Consider the following 18,394-nt stretch of genomic DNA (forward strand, 5'->3'; position numbering starts at 1 on the left):
TGCGCGTGTATATTTAGGAAGTGCCATTCAAGCATGCACGTACGTGGTAGGTGGCGGGCGAGGTCTTGGAAATGACTACCTCTACGCTCTCGAAAGCTCATATACCTTCCCGAAAGGCGACGCTACAACATAGAAAAAATGCCTAGCCACCTTGAGACCCGGCGGCCATCTTGACTAGGTCCCTCCGCGCGAGCATCGACAACGGGCTAGAATACTCAACATAGCGCCACCGCCAATAGCGCCAACACCACGTTCGTCAGCAGCGCATAAACGACCACCAAGCGCACCGAGACGATCTGCCTCAGCTCCATCCTCTGTCGCGCAAACTCCTCCGCGAGCATCGCCTGGTAAGCTAGCAACCCTTGCCCCTCATCCCTCCGCGTAGGGGCAGGTGCGGGCTCCGAGACAGGCTCCGGCTCAGGCTCAGGCTCCGGCTCCGGCTCCGGCTCACGATCTGCCCTGCCGCGCCCGCCCTCGTGTCGCAGCACGACGAACGACGGGCCATCGTCTCCATCCACGCTTGCGGGCACCCCAAGGCCCTGCGCGCACGCGAGCGACTCCTCGACGCCGATCGTCTCGAGCGACAGGGACGCAGACGGCGTCAGGGGTGGTGCGCCATGCTGCGCCAGAAACGCCGCGAACGCAGGGACGTCTTGCATGCCCACGTCCTGGAACTGCGTCGTCTCCGCCGCGGGCTCGCGCGCGCGGTACCCGACGAGCGTGCCCGCCCACGGCGTGTGTGCGCGGCCGCCGGTGAGCGCACGCGCGGCGCGGTTGGGCGGCGCGTCGTCGATGGCGAAGCAGTCGTCGAACGCGAGGTAGAGGCGCGTGCTTGGGGCGCCGCGCTCGAGGGGCGCGACGGGCTGCGAGGTCACGGCGAGCGTGTGCAGGAGGGCGGAGAAGTTGACGTGGTGCGTTTCGTCGTTGGGCGGGCCGTCGACGCGGCACTCAATCGGCACGACCCGCGGGGCGTCCTCGTCGGTCGGGAAGAGCAGGACGTTCAGGGTGCGCGTCCCTGGTCGCTGTTGCGGCGGCGGTGCGGCGGGGGGCTGCCCGCACTCTGCATTGCGGTGGCGTTGGCTGTCCTGGAGACAATCTCGACGGTGAACCGTAGGAAGATGGCAAAGCTGTAGAGGCGAATAGACTCACGTTGAGTAGGTGCATCCGGCTACAGTAGTACGTCGTGTTGCAAAGCCGGCAGCGCCAGTTGTCTGCGCCCAGAGAGGTACAGGACGGGTACGTGCAGAGCTCGGTGCGCTGTTTCGTTCCACTGCCGTCCATGGTAGAAGTCGGTGTCCGGTCAGCAATAGCTAGGGGGATGTGGGAGAACTGCTCTCGTTATAAAGCCCGCGTGAATTGAAGCTGCAGGCCTGACGACCGAGGTGCGGTGCTGCAACGCAGGGCTGGTAAACATGTGGAGCTAATGGAAGGGCTTGTCCGAGTTGCTGCGTAGCGGGACGGGAACATCGTGTAGGGCTTCGGCGAAGCTAACTGAACATGGTCTTCATGAAATGCGGCAAAACCTTGGCGAAAATTTAAACAAAATGCCACAGATGAGGAAAGCCACAACACCACATACGACCGACCTCGAGTCAACATGTGAGGAGAGACGGAGAGACAGAAGGCGGGTCGGCGTTTGACATCAGATGCACCCCAAGTCGAGGCGAAGGCGTCCGGGCGAAGGAGACTACCGTCCGCTTGTAATCAAACAAGCTTCGATACGTGCGACAACGGAGCAGTTTGGCAACCGCAGGTGTAGTGATATGCACAATATGCCTCGTGTGAACAGATCGAGGGACGGTCGGTGGTTGCTTCTTATCCTTGCAAGGAGCTTGAAGGCGCGTAAACTGACTGCATAAGCATTGTATGCCAATCGTACGACACAAGTTTGCGGAATGAGACAGACATACAGTTGTTGTGATTCTTCGATCGATTGAGCTACCGCAGCTTCCCTCCTTCGACCCCCCAGCCCGCGATTTGAGTTCTGGCTCCTGAAAGGACGTGACAAGGGAGGCGATGTCCTCACCCGTGACACTGACTTCGAGATACTGGGTGTACTTCGACGTCGGCTCCCGGCAGCGGAAGCCGACAACGTTCCGGTACCAGGCGATATCGTCGTGGTTGTCCGTGATGTCCTGAGATGGCTGGTCGACGCGCATAAGGTGAAGTCAGCTGCTTCCTGGTGAGACAGACGGCGTCGCACATGGATGTGCACGTGCTGAGGATATGGGAGAGGTCATTCTGGATTCAAGTTGGACCAAATGCCATAGACTCAAACGATGGCGTAGATTCGCATCTCATTCCCGCGCCCACGATATAGCGGTAGCTCACTCTACTCTAACCGAGAATTTGCTTAGTGCAAAGCGTCCGCGCGAAGATAGGGAGCTTACTTCGGGCGAGCGGAGGATGGGATGATATGTTGACTACTTCTTGCACGCGGCGTACTGGTAAGTGGCGTCCCGGAATACGCGCGCGGGGTCACTGAGCGGACTGTTCTGCCAACGCGAACATGGAGACCGCGATGCGCGGCTGATTGCGCGCAAGTTGAGTCGTTGTTGATGATAGATCCGAGCAGAAGACGCGCATGTAGTCGAGCAGGACGGAGAGGGCGATGGCGGGAAGACGCGAGGAGAGCGGGGTCGGCAGAATATGTAAGCGCTCTCGTCATTCTTCCTGGTTTCCTCCTAGCTACCCTGTCCTACCATGGTATCCTTACCGTCCCCCTCCCTACATGCCTCTGATGCTCTCTGATACTCTCTGATGCTGTCCGAAATATATCTCCCTCCGTGTCTTGGTGTGTCATGTAAACCGTTTACTGGTGCAACGGGCTAGCCAGTCTCCGCGCCGATGCTCGTCTCCATGGATTGCCCACTACTCACCTGGTCCTCTCTCCCCTTTGCTGACCACAACATATCCTACTAGTGTCTACCACACATCCCACTTATACCGCCTACCACACATTCCATTAGTCAGATTCGCTCCGGATGGCATTACGACCGGCTTCTGTGCGGTACACCCGCCTATCCAGCTAGGCGCTCGACTCGCTCTCACAACCACGCACCACCAGCACACACAGGATCGGAAGCGCAAGCCTCGATCGAAACGAGCCACTCCCAAATGACAACGGTATGTACGCCAACATCCACCGGGGCCCGTCCCCGTCGCCCGTCTACGACGTCCCCGAGCTCCCGCCGCGTGAAGCCGCTTCCGAAACGCAGACGCACCTCTGAATCATACACGCATGCCCATCTCGACCCCGGTGGCAGGACGTCCAGACGCACCTCTCCCAACGGCTCAGAAGGCGACTATGTGGACCGCTTGCAGCAGCCGGGGAACAGGAAGACGCGGAATGAGGACCAGCCTGCGCAGCGCGGGATCTCCACGGGGCGTGAGCGGGATACTGAGGGAGGCGTAGGGAATGGATGTGGTGGGGATGGCGGGGCGGGGTTGCAACACAAGATGCTGTTGCGAAGCCGGAAGCGGAAGCTCGCGCTGGTGCTCGGTGTGCTCGCGCTGGTGCTCGGTGTGCTCGCGCTGGTGCTCGGTGTGCTCGCGCTGGTGCTCGGTGTGCTCGCGCTGGTGCTCGGTGTGCTCGCGCTGGTGCTCGGTGTGCTCGCGCTCGATCACGCGCTCTCCGCGAGCTACCCGTTCGTACAAACCGGAATCGACTACCGGAGCGGCGCCCCGGCTAGGATGCGCCTCTCGCAGCGACGAGATGCGCGGATCGCACGCGTATTCCGCGCACACCAAGATTCCTTGCTCTCCGAACATGCTGACGGTGCGACGCCCAAGGCGACAAGGACACGGCCCTTGTGCCAGAGACGCCCCCCTTCTAGTTCATGTTTCTATACCACTGCGCGAGTGAGTACCCGTCCGTCGCGGACCTCACATTCTGACCGAAAGTCCTCATGTGCAGTGCGAAGCCTCAGATCGCCTAATCGCCACGCAGGAGGAGGTTGTGATCCTGCATGGCCGCTTCGAGGAGGACCTCGCGCGACAGGCCGCCCGCGAAGCAGGCTGCCGGGGGCGCACTCAGCGTGCCGCTGCGAAGCGCACGGATCGCACGAAGGCCGGCGGCGGGGATGTACAGGGCGCGCTGGACGCGCCCGCGGCGGGGGCGAAGAAGGGCGGGAAGAAGAAGACGCGCGGTCCGCAACTACGTGCCGCACACGGGCCCTCCCTCGGCGCAGCAGGCCGCTCTGAACGCCCAGCACACGCCTCAGCCCGCTCCCGCTGCGCTTCCTGGCCGCGGAGATCCCACTGCGTCGCACGCGCAAGAAGGCCCTACAGCGGAGGGAGCACCACCGCCCCCGCCACCGGTGTCCACAGCGCTGGCGAACCCGGCGGACGAGTGGATCAGTCCGTTCTTCGAGCACGAGATGTCCTACGGGGACGAGCAGAACTACCACCGCGCGGTGCGGAACAGGAAGAAGATCCTGAGGCGCGGACTGCGCGCGCGCGAGCGTGCTACTTCTGTTGCCAGCAGGGTCGCGGACAGACCTTCGATGCCCCTGCGGCGGCGCCGTCGAAGGAGCCCGCGTCGTTTCCGGGGAAGACGGCGAGGTGGAAGGAGGGAGATAGAGGGGCGCGGGGGGCGACGGCACGAGCGTGATGGGATCGCGCATGCATGCAGCGTGCTTGTTCGCCCCTGCACGGCTGCTGGGAGGTTTGTGGTGACCGACGGATGGAGGAGGAGCGCGGACAGCCTATACTTGGATGTACGTAGAGCGACAGTGTCCTCGCAGACCAACGTGTATGCAGCGCATGTCCCTGCGAATTCCGCTGCGAATTTGCGGAGACAGGATTACTGGTAAGTAGGACGGAGCGCGCGGGATTTGCGCGTGGATGAGAATGAGGACGATCTGGTGGTCGAAACTGAATCTGGGCGGGATGGGCGGGCGCAGGTGCCTGGAGATTGCATCTGGAGGAGGGCGCATCTGGGACACGCATCTCCCCGCCCGGCCCTTGGGATCACGTGGAATAGACGAGCTCTAAGTTGACAGCTTCTCCGATTCGCAGCCCAGCGTTCGCCAGCCTGCGTCCTCCCAGCCCCAGCCAGCGACCTCCTCCCCAGCATCGCGCGCCCACCCCCGCGCAGCACCACGCGCACCCGGAGAAGCAGATTGACCCAGACGCGCAGCCAGCCGCGCGCGTGTAAAAAGACATACCGGACGCTGATTAGAGTTGGTCTTTACTCAGGCGGCGCGTACGCGCCCGCTCGAACCAAGTTGGGCGTTTGCGGCCGAGCCGTCCTCCGCGACCAGTTCCTCCTCCCCTCGCGTTCGTCCACAGAGCTCCAGCTGTTTCCGCGTCCCCGGCAACGCCCTCGAGCGTACGCGAACAGCCTTGCGAATACCGATCTCGCGAGCAATATGTAGGTCGTTTTCCCGCCTCTCTCGTAGTCGCAGTTCCGCGTCGGGGCGTGAGTGATGCTCGTGGCGGCCTAGTTCCAAGATCTCTCGATCGTCGTCGCTGCACCATCATGCACATATGCCCCCGCCCTTCTTTCTTTCCTACCCCGCACCTCGACGGTGCTCGCGTCCTCCCTCCTTCCCCCCTCCCCCGTCTTCTCCTCGCCTCTGACACATACATGATTGCTCGCCCGCCCCTGCTTGCCGCTGCTTAATGTGCTTTGACGACTTTCTGCTGATCCCTTAATGCCGCCATACTCAAACGCCTCTCATGACCACGCCCCGCCGCCCGCTTTGTCTCAAAATGCCCATGCCGTCGCTAACTCAAGCTCCCGTTCCAGCGCAGCCCCCTCGAAGCCGACCCCTACGTCCTACACTTCTCTCCGGCACGCTCTCGACGGCGACTCGGTAGGCCGTTATCATCCGCAACAACCCCCGTCTGCGTCCGCTCAGATGGCCACCGACGGCCGTTACATCTACCACTCCCCTGCGGACTTTCCCCCGCCCCCGCCGCAGTATCAATATACGTCTTACCCACCCGGGGCGCCGTATGAGAACGGGCAGTACGCCCAGAGCGCGTCCCGCCCGCCCGTACGCTCTCCGCCGCCTCCCCCGCAGTACAACCCTCCCCCGCCTGCACCTTATCCTCCCCAACAGGGATACCCACCACAAGCGTACGGTGTCCCTCCACCCCCGCAGCAGCACGCGCCTCCTCCCCAACACGCGCAACACCCACCGCCGCCCCAACAGCAATGGTCAGGCGAGTGGTCTCATCACAATGCCCCGTACCCCCCGGGCCCACCGCCGCCAGGACAGCAGCAACACCAACAACAGCCGCCGCCGCCTCCATCGTACCATCCCCCACCACCCGCGCGTTCCGACCAGTCCCCGCAAACCGCGCACGATGACCGGCGCTATGCGCAGCCGCCCCCGAGACAAGAGCCCCGCAGGCACGACGAGCGGCCCCCTCCCCCGCGGCAAGAGGCTCCGCCGCCGCAATCAGCACGCAAAACTAGGGAAAACGACCGCCCCGCCGCCTCGGCGCCGCCAGTGGCTCAGCAACCACCGCCCCCGCCGCCTCCACAGCAGCAGCAGCAGCAGGCCCCGCCCCCGGTGCAAGCGCAGCCTCCGCCTCCACCCGTGCAGGCGCCTCCTCCATTAGCTATGTCCCCCGTCGGGATCGACTTTGCCAAGGTACGTCTCCCACCGCGATACCGTCTCCCGCGGATGTATGCGGATGCCCTGACGCGTGCCGATAGCTGGTGGACTCGTACCGCATCATCATCGACTCGGCAAACGCGCTGTCGTACGAGGCAACTCAACCGCGCGCGGCGGCGACCGCGGAGACGATCGAACGTATGCGGCAGGCGGCATCGTACGGCGCACAGGTGCTTGACGCGGCCGCAAAACGCATCGCGCCAGAGCCTCCGCGGCCCCCCACGGCCGCGCCGCTGCCCGCAGCAGGAGCAAACGCAAACGCACCGCCAGCGGGAGAGCGGTCCCCCGAGGAGGGAGGCGACGCGCGACAGGTGCGTGACGGGTGTGCAACTAGCGCGGCATAACTTTGACAATGGCCGCATGTGCAGGCGGAGAATCCGCCGGCGACAGAGGGGCAGACCTGTCTGGGCTGCAACGCGACGTCGACACCCGAATGGCGTCGCGGGCCGATGGGTGAGTGCTGCACGCCGTTCTCGGATGGGGAGAGCGAGCTGACGGATGTGGGACGCCGGGCAGGTCCGCGCACGCTGTGTAATGCCTGCGGACTCGTGTACGCTAAACTGGTGCGCTGCTCTCCCTGATCCGCGTTCGAACTCGCCGCTGACGTCGTGTTGGGCCTCTTTCTCGCTTGCGCCGCGCGTTTGTCTGACAGATCAAGAAGCGCACAAGGGATGGGACGGGTGGGCGTGGGCGCGGCGGCGCAGGCAAGGCGGGCGCGGGCGCGGGGCCGGGGCAAGCCAATGCCTCCGCGGACGACGCAGGCGCGGGGTCGAGCGGCGGCGAAGGCGGCAGTGACGACGACGGCGACTCGTACGGTTCGCAGCAAGATAGACGAAGTGAGATTGGCGGCTATGCAGGGGGGCGGGACTGAAGCCTGGCGGCGGCGGGGCGGACGGACGCTGCTGCCCGCGTCGATATTCGTGTTTGCTGTTCTCTCCCGTCGTGCTGCTCGTATGTTTTCCTCCGGTCGCTGGTGAGCTCTCCGCGTCTCTCTCTCCCGGTCTGTGTTGTGTATCTCCCCCTCCCCGCCTTCGTTCGTTCGCCCGGTGTCCGTTCTTGCTACCCTCTCCTTCGTGTCTTCCGTTGTGCCATATATCCGTATACATACCGTACATATTGTGCCCCACACCTCCCTCCCCGAGTCCTGTCCTTTGAGCCCTATCCTTCCCCTCCTTGCCGCCCCCCTTCCATCCCCCGTACCCTGTGTATCCGTCGCCGCCGTGTGTGTAATATCTGTTCCTTGGATGCAGTTGATGCATGTATGTCTCTCCCTCCTCCTGCCGCGCGGACCCCGGATCGTACGGCGCCTTGGTCAGCGAGATCAGCCCGCGAGCTGCCATCCCCGAGCCTTCCTTGATTCCTTCTCTTGCCTCTCGCGCGCTCGCGTATGGCTCACCTCCACGGTCCACCACAGTTTATTTTCCAAGTCCAACGTCAACCACAAATACCCGCTTCGGTCCTTCTCGGTCCTCGACACGAGCACTTCCCCGCTACATCTGCTGCAACCCAGCGGCCAGGGCGGGTGTGCTGGTTGTTCCGCGGGCCCTCGACACGGCCGCCCGACGGCGCGAGCAGCGACGTCCCCTCACACGCACCGCGCGGGCGGCTGGCGTCGGCTACCGCGAAAGTACTAGTTCGGCCGTCCTCGCGCACTCCGCCCACATCAGCTACCACGCAAGTCTCGGGTCGTCGGACTCGTCTCGGAAGCCCCGCCGTGTTCACAATACAATACACTTATCGCGACCGCGCCAGCCCCCACCTACCCACCCGGGCCTTGGCAGCCCACCCGCGATCACGACCACCGAACAGGCATACGGCACGGCGTCACCCGGCGAAAGGTGGACGGCAGGCGTCGGTCATACCCGCGAACCTTGCTCGATAGCGGCTGGGAAGCAGCGCGGGGCGCGTGCACCGCGCGTATCGGATGCCCGCGCGTGCTCGCCCACTCGCAGTGGCAGGCTGGCAGCCCGCGCCCTGCCAGAGCCTGCTTCCCGCTCAGAGGCGTTCCCGGCCGTGTCAAAACGCGCGATTCTATCCGTCCGCGTGCATGGACTGCCTGCTGGCGAACCGAGGTGGGCAGCGTGTTCCGTGTGCCCCTGCCCGGCGGATTGCGTGCGCCAGGAATACCGGGCAGGTAGTGTGCTAATTATTGGGTGTGTAGATGGATGCGACCGCTATCTGCCGCGCTCGCTGCCTGGGGTGGCACGGTCGCAGTACCCGCCCGCTTCTTAGATCCCAGCGTCCGTCCGTGCGCTGCCCCACGGATTCGCGCGCATGCGGACGCTAATACTGCGCACGCTATCCTCTTCTCCTGCGGCTCGCCATGGCGAGGTCTTCCCGAGACTCAGACACAACGGCGCCCGCCGAGCTGTACAATTCAGCGTCGGGCAGCGGAAGCACCCACCACCCCATCCGGGAACCCCGCTGCCCGCGACCCGTCTGCAGGAACGGTGCACGCCCATTTCATTTTGCACTCGCGCTTGAGGCATCAATGCATTGGCCTCCTCGGTGCTGCGACGGCCCGCAGCCCGCGCACGGGCACGCGTTACGTACGCGCGAGGGGCTTCGCAGGGACGCTGCCGTTCCCGCGCGCACGCAGCGCACGCGGGCGCGCGGGGCTTCTGCGGTTCTGGGGGCCCCCAATCTCGCCCAATCTCGGCGCGGGGCTCCCAGGCTAGTGGACAGGCCATCTTCGCGCGCGGAAGCTCGCGACGGGGCGGTGCGTGGATCCCAGGTGGACGCGGGCGGGATAGTAATGTGGGGGTGTGGTCCGGTTCATGATGCGTGCGCGCGTGTGGTAGCGGTGGGCTCGTCATTCCGCTCGGGTTGCGTGCAGGGTCGACGGGAGCGCTGCCGTTGACACAGAAGCTGGAGGTCCATCCGAGAGGCCCCAGCGCGGAGCGTACATTAGAGCAAGATAGCGCGACACGAGTAGTACAAACCAAACGCCGACTAGAAATACACCAGACCCATCTCTCCCTCCCCGAGCCCTAACCGAATCACGAGCCCTGCTGTCCGCCCTGCGCAGGCTTCCCCGCGCCGCCGCCCGCCCCCGGCTGCATCTGTTGCGGGTGCGCGCCCGGCATGCCCGCGATGGGCATCCCCCGCCCCGCGCCCATCGGCCAGTACGCCTGCGGCATCTGGCCCATCGCGACGCCCGGCGGCATGCGCGCGTTGTAGTAGTACTGCATCATCGCCGGGTTCTGCATCGCCGCGGCCGCGGCCGCCTGTTGCTGGGGCTGCATCCCGCCCTGCGGCGCACCCGCCTGTCCCGCGGCCGCGGCCGCCGCGAAGTGCTGCTGCATTTGTGGGTGCTGGTGGGCGTGCGCCTGCGCGGCCTGTGTTTGCGCTGTTATACGCTGCATGTACTGGGCGTACATGAGTTGTTGCTGCACTTGTTGCTGCTGCGTCATGGGGTGTTGTTGCTGCTGCTGAGGATGTTGAGCATGCTGGGGATGCTGCTGCACTTGAGGCTGTGCTTGCGACTGGGCTTGCGGTTGGGCTTGTTGTTGCGGCTGCTGAGCATGCTGCTGGGCTTGCTGCTGGGCTTGCTGCTGACGTTGCTGCTGCTGGGCTTGTGCGTGGGCTTGCGCCATCTGTGCGGGCTGCTGGGCAGGGTTCGGCATCGGGGAGCGCGACGTGAGCGTCCGGTTGGCGACCATCGGACTACTGCGCTGGACCTGCGCCGCCGCGGCCTGCACCTGTGCGGCGGGAGTCTGCGTGCGGGCGGCGGGAGACGCGGCCTGCTGAGACTGGGTGATACGCTGGTGCTGCTGCGCCTGCGCCTGCGCCTGCTGGAAGGCCATATACTGGGCCTGAGCTTGTGCATGCATGAAGTTCTGAACCTGCGATTGGGTGCCAGGGGCGGGGGTGCCAGCGTTCGCTGCACCGGCGGCGGCGGCCTGTGCCTTGCGTCGGGCGAGCTGGTGCGCCATGATCATAGCGGCGGGCATGTTGGCCGGATAGCCGCCCTGCATCGGCTGCTGCTGGGGCGTCTGCATCGGCGCTGGAGAAGGCTGAGCACGGGCAGCAGCGGCCTGTTGTATGTGGTGCTGGACCTGAGCAGGGGTAGGTTGTACAGACTGCGCAGGGGCCGTCGGCACGGCAGAAGGGGGTCGCTGTTCCGGCGCCGCTGCGGGGCTGCTGGCATGACTAGGAGTCTGCGGTGGAGGGCGCGGTGAGGCAGCGGCCTGGGGCGGAACGGGTGTCGTAGTGCGCTGGGAGATCTGCGATTGGTAGTGCTGCTGCAGGTGGTGCGGGATGGGCAACGGGGCGCCGGATGGTGCGGTCGGTGCCGGCGTGGCCGACGCCCGTGGGATTCTCGGTGATTGCCCCACGACTGAGTTCCTCTTCGCTAGCTTCCTCGAGTCCTGCGCGCCCCCTGGAGGCGTCCCTGCGGCAGAGGGGGCGGGAGAGGATGCGTTGTGCGGGTGTTGGTACTGGATCGGGGCGGGTGCGGGTGTGGGTGTTGGAGCGGGGGCTGGTTGCGCGGAGGTTGTCACTTGGGGACGTGGGGACGCCGTTGTAGGTACGGTTGGTGGTGGGGCGGGGTGGATAGGTGGTGGTGGTGGTGCCTGTTCTTTCGCGAGTTTCGCCTTCTGGATCGCGTCCAAGATGCGATATCTGCGATGGGCTCGCTTAGTACTGAGTGGATGCACATGTAGTGAGAAAACCTCACGTTGGCACCGTTGATCGACCCCGAGGATTCATGAACTGCGTGATCTTGACGCGACGAGCCTTCTCGATCTCATCGGCTTCCTGGTCCATGGCAGATGCCTTGCGCTTGAGCGTGGGAGGCACGGGTGGTGTCGTAGTTCTCTGGGTTGCATTGATGATGCGCGTCAAGTGTACATCTGGCACCAGACAGAGCGGAGGCGCAGTGGCCATCTAGAGCACACACGAGGTTAGTGTCGTGGTAATATGACCAGGCATATAATGGTGATTCGAAAATGAGTAGGATGCCCCAACCACCGTGGAAAGCCCCTATTTCCGATGCGGCGAGATTCCTAGTGCTTTCTTTGAAGAAAGATGATATGGGTCCACAACCTCATGCCAAGCAAACGAGTGCACTCGCTGATAGATACGCGCATACGAATGGCGCCATCTGGGTATAGCAGGGGCACCGTAGCCGTCACTGCTGCAGCCGCCACTCAGCCGCAGCAACTTGGGGTCTCTGACTTACCAACAAACGGGCCTCGATTTCGATGGAGTCTGCGTCGGTCCAAGTAAGCCCTGTCTTCTGGTTCATAAGGCAAATGTCTGTCCACCGAGATTCGTCGTTAGGAGTCAGGACCACTCGGCTGGCCTCTGGCTGTTCTAGCTCCGGATCGGTGCTCCTGTTTGGGCGATAATCAAGCAACTCCACAATCAGACATCCTAAGCAACATGTAAGCCATGAAAATGATGGTTGAGTAGTTTGCGCAAACCTTCGTAGAATGGCAGCTTCGCGGTATCGAACAGCTCGAGGAAGTCTACAGGTATATGTCGTGTACGGATATCATCCAACAGAGACTGTCCAGACATAGTTAGACATTCATTCAACTCCAGAGAGATGGAGACGTCTATGCTTACTGCGATTTGGTTATTATACAAGAATTTGGATCCGTTGTTCAGCGTCCAGTGTTCGCGGTATAGCCGCACGGTGAACGACGGCGGTGACGTTTCGTGGGTCTTGAGGAGTCCGTCGATGAAGCGTGACGTGTTGTAGACCGCCATCTTGATGGTGTTCCCGTATCCTAGGGCTGGATGCGAGGCGGAATACACAGTTCACGCCAAGCCGGTGTGGACGAACTTGAGGAGGAGGTGAGTGGCTAAACACGGTTCGGCGGGGGCGTGTCGCGTTTCTTACGTAAACCGGTGCATCTAGACGCCCATGATACAAAGTCCCATTCGCCGTGGGAATTTTATCTCTCAGCAAGATTGCAGTATGTCCGACTCTGCCCAGCTCAAGGAGGTGAGTGCAGGATATGTACTGGACTCGTTGTGCTAAAGCAAGGCTAATACATATGTGCAGCTCGTACCGTTCTTGCGCGACAAAAACCCGCAGGTCCGCCAGATCGCCCTTGCGAATTTGTTGGGCCAGACGCCCAAGGGCTCGCCCCATCGGGACATCTTCTACAGTGGGCTGCGAAGCGGGGGCCTTCAGCAGCCCCAAGAGCCGGAGCTCATCCGTGATATCAAAATACTATGCAGAGATCAGCTGGTATGTATGCATGAATGAGCGTGAACTGTGACACTTACATTTCCTCCAGGCAACCGCTCACGATGCCTTCCGGGCTCTCGTCAATTTGACGGACAACCCTCTCCTAGTGACCACGCTCTCTGAACCGTCTTTCTTGAAGTTCCTTGTATCATACATTTTGGTATGACGTACATCGTACAGGAGCAATGGTCCACAAACTAAGACATCCCACAGAATCCCCAAGCAGTCCTCGCGGATCTCGCATCAATGCTCCTCTCAAACCTGAGCGCAACAGCGAGCGTATGCGTAGCCCTACTATCCCTCAAGGTGTCTCTCCTTCCGGATCCCAACTCGCCCATCAAATGGTTCCCCGTGGACTCCCGATGCGGGACCTGTCCCGCACCCGTGCCCTATCCCTCAGCAGAGCCGAAAGAAGTCCCGGCCTTGCCTCTGCTCATCGATGCCTTCGTGAGGGCTGCACCGGGGGTCGAGATCGCAGATCGCGCGAAACGAGCCTACCGGGGAGAGTTGCACTTCCTCGCAAGCGTATTTGCGAACATGAGCACGGTAAGCGTTCATAACATTCTTCAAGTACAGTCACGCTTACCAATCTTCATTCAGATCCCTGCTGGCCGCGATTTCTTTTTGACGCCACGCCCATCCGACCCCTTCGACGAGACTACGGATCTGGAGTATCCGCTCGCAAAACTTCTCGCGTTCACCGAGCACAAGGACACGATCCGGCGCGGGGGCGTCGCATCAGTAATCAAGTATGTCTTTCCATGACCATCCCGTGCAGATGCTGACAGGGACCGTTGCAGAAATTGCGCCTTCCACACGCCTGCGCATCGCGCACTCCTGGTAACCGAGGAGGAGAAGGCGACGGTGCCGCCGTCGACGGTCGCGGCGCCGGGAATAGACATCCTGCCCTACGTCCTGCTGCCCCTTGCTGGCCCTGAGGAGTTCGATCTCGAGGTACGCAGCTGTCTTTTCATAGCACGCATACAAGCAACAGGGATAGTAATGTGTCAGGCCGATAGGATCAAGAGCTTCTCCCAGCCGCCCTGCAATTCCTTCCGCCGGACAAGAAGCGTGAGGTTGATCCCGTCATCCGGCTGACGCACGTCGAGACGATGCTCCTGCTGTGCACCACTCGCTGGGGCCGGGACTACCTCCGCACGCACGGGGTATACGAGGTCGTCCGTGCGCTGCACGAGAACGAAGAGGTCGACAAGGTTCGTCCGGGCGTATTGTTATCTACTCCCTAGCGTTCCTAACAGCAGCCATAGATCTCCGAGGAAGTCGAGCGCCTGGTGAACTACCTCAAGCGGTACGAAGGCCTCCAGACGGCGAAGGACGGAGAGGAACTCATCAACGCGGCGAAAGTGGAGGAGTCAGACGACGAGGATTCCAAGATAGAAGAAGTCTGAGTGTATCGTTACGGCACCCTGTAGCCTGTATGCAACTGTATCCCTAACGCAGACGAGCTTCGATTTCCCATCGATCGTGTGAGAGGGGCGGTTGCGCGCTCCTAGCGATGATTCAAGGCTGTATCAGATTATATCGCGTTTGGTGTAGGAATCTAAGAGACTATAACGTAGCATTACATGAGTTATACACTTGCGCGCGTCCGCGGCGCTGGTTAGTCCAAGGCCCCAAACGACGAGGTGCGCGAGCCCGCCGACGACCCGTCGCTCAACAGCCACTTCCACTCGTTCTCGCCATCGTTCTTGCCTGACTGGGAGCTCTTGCGCTGCGGAACACCTGCTTTCGCCGGCGGATCTGGTTGTTCTTGCGATCGCTTATCGTCGGACGAACGTGATCCATCTCCGCCGCGCAGGCTGGGCAGCCACCCATCCGAATACTTCGGCGCCTTCGATGACGAGCCAGCAGTAGCGGCAGCGGCCCTGTGCATCTTTCATGAGCAATCTGGACTCATATTATCGGCGGCTAATCACTTACCGCTCCTGTCGTCGCTCCCTTGCTATTTGAAGAGGAGCTCTGGATGCCGCACCCGCACTGGAGCTGGGCTTCAAAACGTTCGCCTCTGAGGAGCCCGACGTCTCCGTCTCCGCTGCAGCTGGGCGGACCGATCGTGGTTTGGGGCGCGGCGTCGCGTTGACCGAGCTCTCCGTCTGCCCCCTGCCAACCTGCGACGTCGGTTTCCGATCCCAGGGCATGAATGGAGGGTCTTCGTCTTCGTCGTCGTCGTCATCGTCGTGCGGAACGATAGGATCTGAGGCAGGCTCGCGCATGTCTGCCTTCTCCCTAGGGCCGTCTCGCATGTTCGGCTGCGACGCAGCACCCAGCGCAGCCCGCCCAACAGCTCGCGGACGTGGTTTCGGCTTGGGACGCGGTGTAGCCGCCCCCGGATCTGTAGGTGCATCGCTCTTCGAGGACGGGGGCGAGTCGCGCGCCTTGCGCCGCCTCTTGGTGGTACTCGAGCGCGAGACATCCGTGCTCCCTCCGGTGTCGCTGCTGAGCTCGATAACGCCCTCGCCGGACTCCGGCACCTTGCTTGTCGAGCGAGCACGCGACGCGGCACGAGTGGCCCTGGGCTTCTCGGACGAGGGCGGTTTGCGCTTCGGGACGGGGCGCGGCTTCGGCTTCGTCCTCTCCGACGACGAGGACGGCGCACCGGCCGCGTCCATGTCCACGTCCGACACCGTATCCGTCTGCTGCGCCCGCCGTTCTTCTTCCTCTTCTCTCCGCTCCTCCTCTTCTAGCTCCTTGCGCCGCGCCCGGGCGCGTTCCATGATAATCCGCTCCCCTGCGGTCAGGATCGATGTGTCCCCGTCGCCCTTCCCGCCTTCGCCCTCGTCCGCGGGGAACATGGCCACCCCGTACTCGACGCTCTCGCGGAGCGTCGTGATCGCGTCGGCGCGGGAGAGTCCGAGGTCCTCCGTGATGAGGTTCACAGCGGCCTCAGGGACGAGGACGTGCCCGATGAAATCTGCGGGCGTGAGCGGGAGCGCGGCTGCAGGGTCGAACGACGCCGGCGGGAAGAGGTCGCATAACGTCTGGTGGATAATCACGAACCCGAGCTCGCCGTAGCTGCCAAACCCGTCAGCATGATACACACATGCATGAGCAGAACCGAGGTAAAAGACGCACTATCCCGGCTGCGTCTTGTTGAAGTGCAGGAACTGCCCGCGTACGCCCGTGGTCTGCCGGGAACCTTGCTCCCGCACGTTCTTCACGACCTCCTGCCAAAACTCGTTCTCCTTCCGCGGTCGTCGTGCCTTCTCCTTCCCTTTCACATCAACTTTCATGGCGGGCGCGAAATCCTCGTCGACATCGCCAACGATCGCCTCCAGTCTATCTTTCAGCCGTTCGATGCGTCCCCGAAGCTTTCCCCAGTCGATGTGCGTCGGCCAATTCCGCTTGCGTGCGCGGGGTATCCACACACGCTCAAAGCGATGTCGTTGGCATATACTGACGAAGACCGCGGGCGGGGCACGTAGACCGAGCGGGTTCGTTGGGCGGTTGTCGGTATATGATCGACGGCGCGCACCCTCCATGAGCGAAACAAGGTACGGAGTGGGAGTGGAAGGAAGACGTTCATCACACCAGGGACATAGGGTCTTAGGATCGACAGAGGGGTCCAAGAACACTGATAGTGGGTGCTCGGTGAGGTCCCATATCGATGTGATTTGAGAATGGGTACGTACTATTGTCGAGGTCTGAATCAGAGTCGGACTTGTCTACAGCGAACGAGTCTTCCAACCTGTACATCGCAGATATAAGTCAACCATTCTGCATGACGCCAATACATGAGATGACAGGTTGTATGCGTACTTATCACGAGAACCGCGACGGGGTCGTTTGCGACTCGACCCGCCTTCCATATGTACCTCACACTCGGACGCTGGGCGTTTCGCAGGAGACACTCGGTTAAGGCTCTCCAGGAACTGTGTCTCCATAGGAAATGGCCGCAGCGAACGGCCACCCGTCTCGCTCCCTTCGTCGTCTGAGGAAACAACCACTCGGTGGCTCTTCGTCTGGCTCTTGCGGGGAGGAGACGAAGCTCGACTAGCGGCCGGCGAGGAGAGCGGCGAAGGCATAGGGAAGTCGTTCGGCAGTTTCTTCCGAGCTTGCGGCACAGGCGCATGTGATGGAGACCTCTCTGCGAAAATGGCGTCGATGGGGTCGGAAACCTCACGCTGCTTGCCCTTGTCTTTGGACTTGCTATCTGCAGGCACCTTCTCCATAGGGTTCGTCTTCGCGGCCGCTTGTAGCCGCGCCTTTCCTTTCGTCGCGGTAGGCTTCGGAGGACTGGCATCGTCGTCTGAGAGCTCTAATGGAAAGTCTGCGAGAGCTTGCAGGGTTTTTGAGCGCGAGACGGTCCGTGGCTTCTCCTTCTGCTTGCCCTTATCACTCTCCTGCGACGCGCTGGTCATATCCGCCATAGTCTGTGACTTGGTGATCTTCGAGTTCGCGCCTTTGTATGCGGGCCGCGGGGCGAGGCGGGAGGCGCGCGGAGTCTTTTCGACATCCTTCTCCTCGTCACTGTTGTCCCAGTCCGGGAGGTACGACTTGGGGGGGTTGGTCCGGTCCTGGTTTGGACTGCGTTCTCGCAAAGGATGGCTGCCTTTCTGCTTCCGCTTGCCCTGCTCAGTTTCGCGTTTGACCTGGTCCAGGGCAGCTTCGATGGCAAGCTTGCGAGTCGAAGACCCGGCAGAAGAAGGGCCAGCTACACAGTTCTGGCGAGGATCTTGAGCGGCATTTGGTCGAGGGGCTAGAGAGGCCTTTGGACGCGAGTCTTGAGAGGTCTTGGGGGTAGGTGCGGTAGAGGTTGCAGCAGAGCTCTTCTTCCCGATCCTCAACTTGCTGAGATCGAGAGGTTTGTAGTTGGGATCTTTCTGGTGGTGATCAATAACCACAGGAGGGGGTGTGTCGGATGCAGGCGTCTTGGATGTCTTGCGTTGCTTCTTCGGTTTGACAGGGGACTCGGACCCTTGGCGAGAGTGCGAAGACAGAAAGTTGAGCTCGTCTTCCGAGGACGAGGAGTCTGATATGACCAGAGCATTCTGGCTAGACGATGCTTGCCGGCTGGAGAGTTTGCTACGGGTGGGCTGGGACGTACGAGATGCGCTGCGCCCCCCGAAGTCGCTCCCGAAGTCTTCATAAAGAGACCCCTTGCGCTGGGAGCCCGGGCGCTGAGATAGACGCGTGGCTGTCGAAGAGTCTGTGAACAGCGTTTCTCCTTTCGTGTGTAAGTCGCGAGCGTAGGTTTCCATCGTAGGGGCGATATGAGAGCATATATGCCGTCGACGATGAGGCCCAGGTTGCCAAGCTTGGCGTAGAAAAATACCACAGTTGTGGGGAGAGGAGACCAGGAGGGGAGCGAGAAAACGGAGAGACGGTGCTCGAAGTCCGAGCCTGAGGACAGAGCTGCAGCAGCCCTGAGCGCGACGCGACGAAGCCGCAAGCGCCGAACGCGTCGCTGTCACAGTCACGTTGTCGCGCCAAATACCGTCACACGATCTACGCGGAGCCGGACCTCGGGACGATGATCGTTCTCAAGCTCTTCCGCAACGTATGGCCCGTTTACTCATCCTTTCGGATGCAACCCTCTCTCAGA

General features: G+C 62.1%; 7 protein-coding genes across 7 annotated transcripts; 3 read left to right on the plus strand and 4 right to left on the minus strand.

Moving 5' to 3' along the window:
• Positions 1-215: 215 nt before the first annotated feature.
• Positions 216-1,281, minus strand: TRAVEDRAFT_47118 (uncharacterized protein; the record flags this gene model as incomplete). Its single annotated transcript, XM_008039284.1, has 2 exons — positions 216-1,085; positions 1,150-1,281. 2 exons carry the CDS (start codon positions 1,279-1,281, stop codon positions 216-218), a joined length of 1,002 nt encoding a protein of 333 aa, XP_008037475.1.
• A 296-nt stretch (positions 1,282-1,577) lies between these two features.
• Positions 1,578-2,595, minus strand: TRAVEDRAFT_28815 (uncharacterized protein). Its single transcript, XM_008039073.1, has 5 exons — positions 2,391-2,595; positions 2,279-2,337; positions 2,040-2,218; positions 1,911-1,958; positions 1,578-1,847 (listed from the first exon to the last, which is right to left on the minus strand). The coding sequence occupies exons 3-5, from the start codon at positions 2,157-2,159 to the stop codon at positions 1,593-1,595; spliced, it is 423 nt and encodes a 140-aa protein (XP_008037264.1). The 5' UTR covers positions 2,160-2,218; positions 2,279-2,337; positions 2,391-2,595; the 3' UTR covers positions 1,578-1,592.
• A 522-nt stretch (positions 2,596-3,117) lies between these two features.
• TRAVEDRAFT_20106 (uncharacterized protein) lies at positions 3,118-5,158 on the plus strand (the record flags this gene model as incomplete). Its single annotated transcript, XM_008038993.1, has 5 exons — positions 3,118-3,861; positions 3,917-4,148; positions 4,255-4,666; positions 4,727-4,810; positions 5,020-5,158. 5 exons carry the CDS (start codon positions 3,118-3,120, stop codon positions 5,156-5,158), a joined length of 1,611 nt encoding a protein of 536 aa, XP_008037184.1.
• A 1-nt stretch (position 5,159) lies between these two features.
• Positions 5,160-7,899, plus strand: TRAVEDRAFT_64664 (uncharacterized protein). Its single transcript, XM_008039812.1, has 6 exons — positions 5,160-5,374; positions 5,753-6,605; positions 6,671-6,940; positions 6,998-7,082; positions 7,146-7,192; positions 7,282-7,899. The coding sequence occupies exons 2-6, from the start codon at positions 5,865-5,867 to the stop codon at positions 7,498-7,500; spliced, it is 1,362 nt and encodes a 453-aa protein (XP_008038003.1). The 5' UTR covers positions 5,160-5,374; positions 5,753-5,864; the 3' UTR covers positions 7,501-7,899.
• A 3,209-nt stretch (positions 7,900-11,108) lies between these two features.
• TRAVEDRAFT_28817 (uncharacterized protein) lies at positions 11,109-12,401 on the minus strand (the record flags this gene model as incomplete). The annotated part of the gene is made up of 5 exons (XM_008039074.1): positions 12,201-12,401; positions 12,056-12,140; positions 11,812-12,005; positions 11,308-11,516; positions 11,109-11,252 (listed from the first exon to the last, which is right to left on the minus strand). Coding segments are annotated over exons 1-4 (604 nt in total), but the record flags the coding sequence as incomplete, so codon positions are not given.
• Positions 12,402-12,555: 154 nt separating this feature from the next.
• Positions 12,556-14,309, plus strand: TRAVEDRAFT_71750 (DUF383-domain-containing protein; the record flags this gene model as incomplete). The annotated part of the gene is made up of 8 exons (XM_008039813.1): positions 12,556-12,582; positions 12,643-12,831; positions 12,881-12,991; positions 13,045-13,377; positions 13,432-13,580; positions 13,632-13,785; positions 13,851-14,045; positions 14,100-14,309. 8 exons carry the CDS (start codon positions 12,556-12,558, stop codon positions 14,238-14,240), a joined length of 1,299 nt encoding a protein of 432 aa, XP_008038004.1. The 3' UTR covers positions 14,241-14,309.
• A 1,305-nt stretch (positions 14,310-15,614) lies between these two features.
• Positions 15,615-16,758, minus strand: TRAVEDRAFT_147985 (uncharacterized protein; the record flags this gene model as incomplete). The annotated part of the gene is made up of 4 exons (XM_008039814.1): positions 16,609-16,758; positions 16,482-16,537; positions 15,925-16,423; positions 15,615-15,864 (listed from the first exon to the last, which is right to left on the minus strand). Coding segments are annotated over exons 1-4 (930 nt in total), but the record flags the coding sequence as incomplete, so codon positions are not given.
• Positions 16,759-18,394: the final 1,636 nt, after the last annotated feature.

The sequence above is a fragment of the Trametes versicolor genome (assembly GCF_000271585.1).
Source record: "Trametes versicolor FP-101664 SS1 unplaced genomic scaffold TRAVEscaffold_5, whole genome shotgun sequence".
Lineage (NCBI taxonomy): Eukaryota > Fungi > Basidiomycota > Agaricomycetes > Polyporales > Polyporaceae > Trametes > Trametes versicolor.

Bases quoted from the DNA above. Each gene is read 5' to 3' on its own strand.
- TRAVEDRAFT_28815 (XM_008039073.1), bottom strand. From the start codon at position 2,159: ATGCGCGTCGACCAGCCATCTCAGGACATCACGGACAACCACGACGAT. The intron at 1,959-2,039 runs GTCAGTGTCACG...GCTGGGGGGTCG, and splicing joins AGTACACCCAGTATCTCGAA to AAGGAGGGAAGCTGCGGTAG. The intron at 1,848-1,910 runs GTATGTCTGTCT...TTATGCAGTCAG, and splicing joins ATCGAAGAATCACAACAACT to TTTACGCGCCTTCAAGCTCC.
- TRAVEDRAFT_64664 (XM_008039812.1), top strand. From the start codon at position 5,865: ATGGCCACCGACGGCCGTTACATCTACCACTCCCCTGCGGACTTTCCC. The intron at 6,606-6,670 runs GTACGTCTCCCA...GCGTGCCGATAG, and splicing joins TCGGGATCGACTTTGCCAAG to CTGGTGGACTCGTACCGCAT. The intron at 7,193-7,281 runs GTGCGCTGCTCT...TTTGTCTGACAG, and splicing joins GACTCGTGTACGCTAAACTG to ATCAAGAAGCGCACAAGGGA.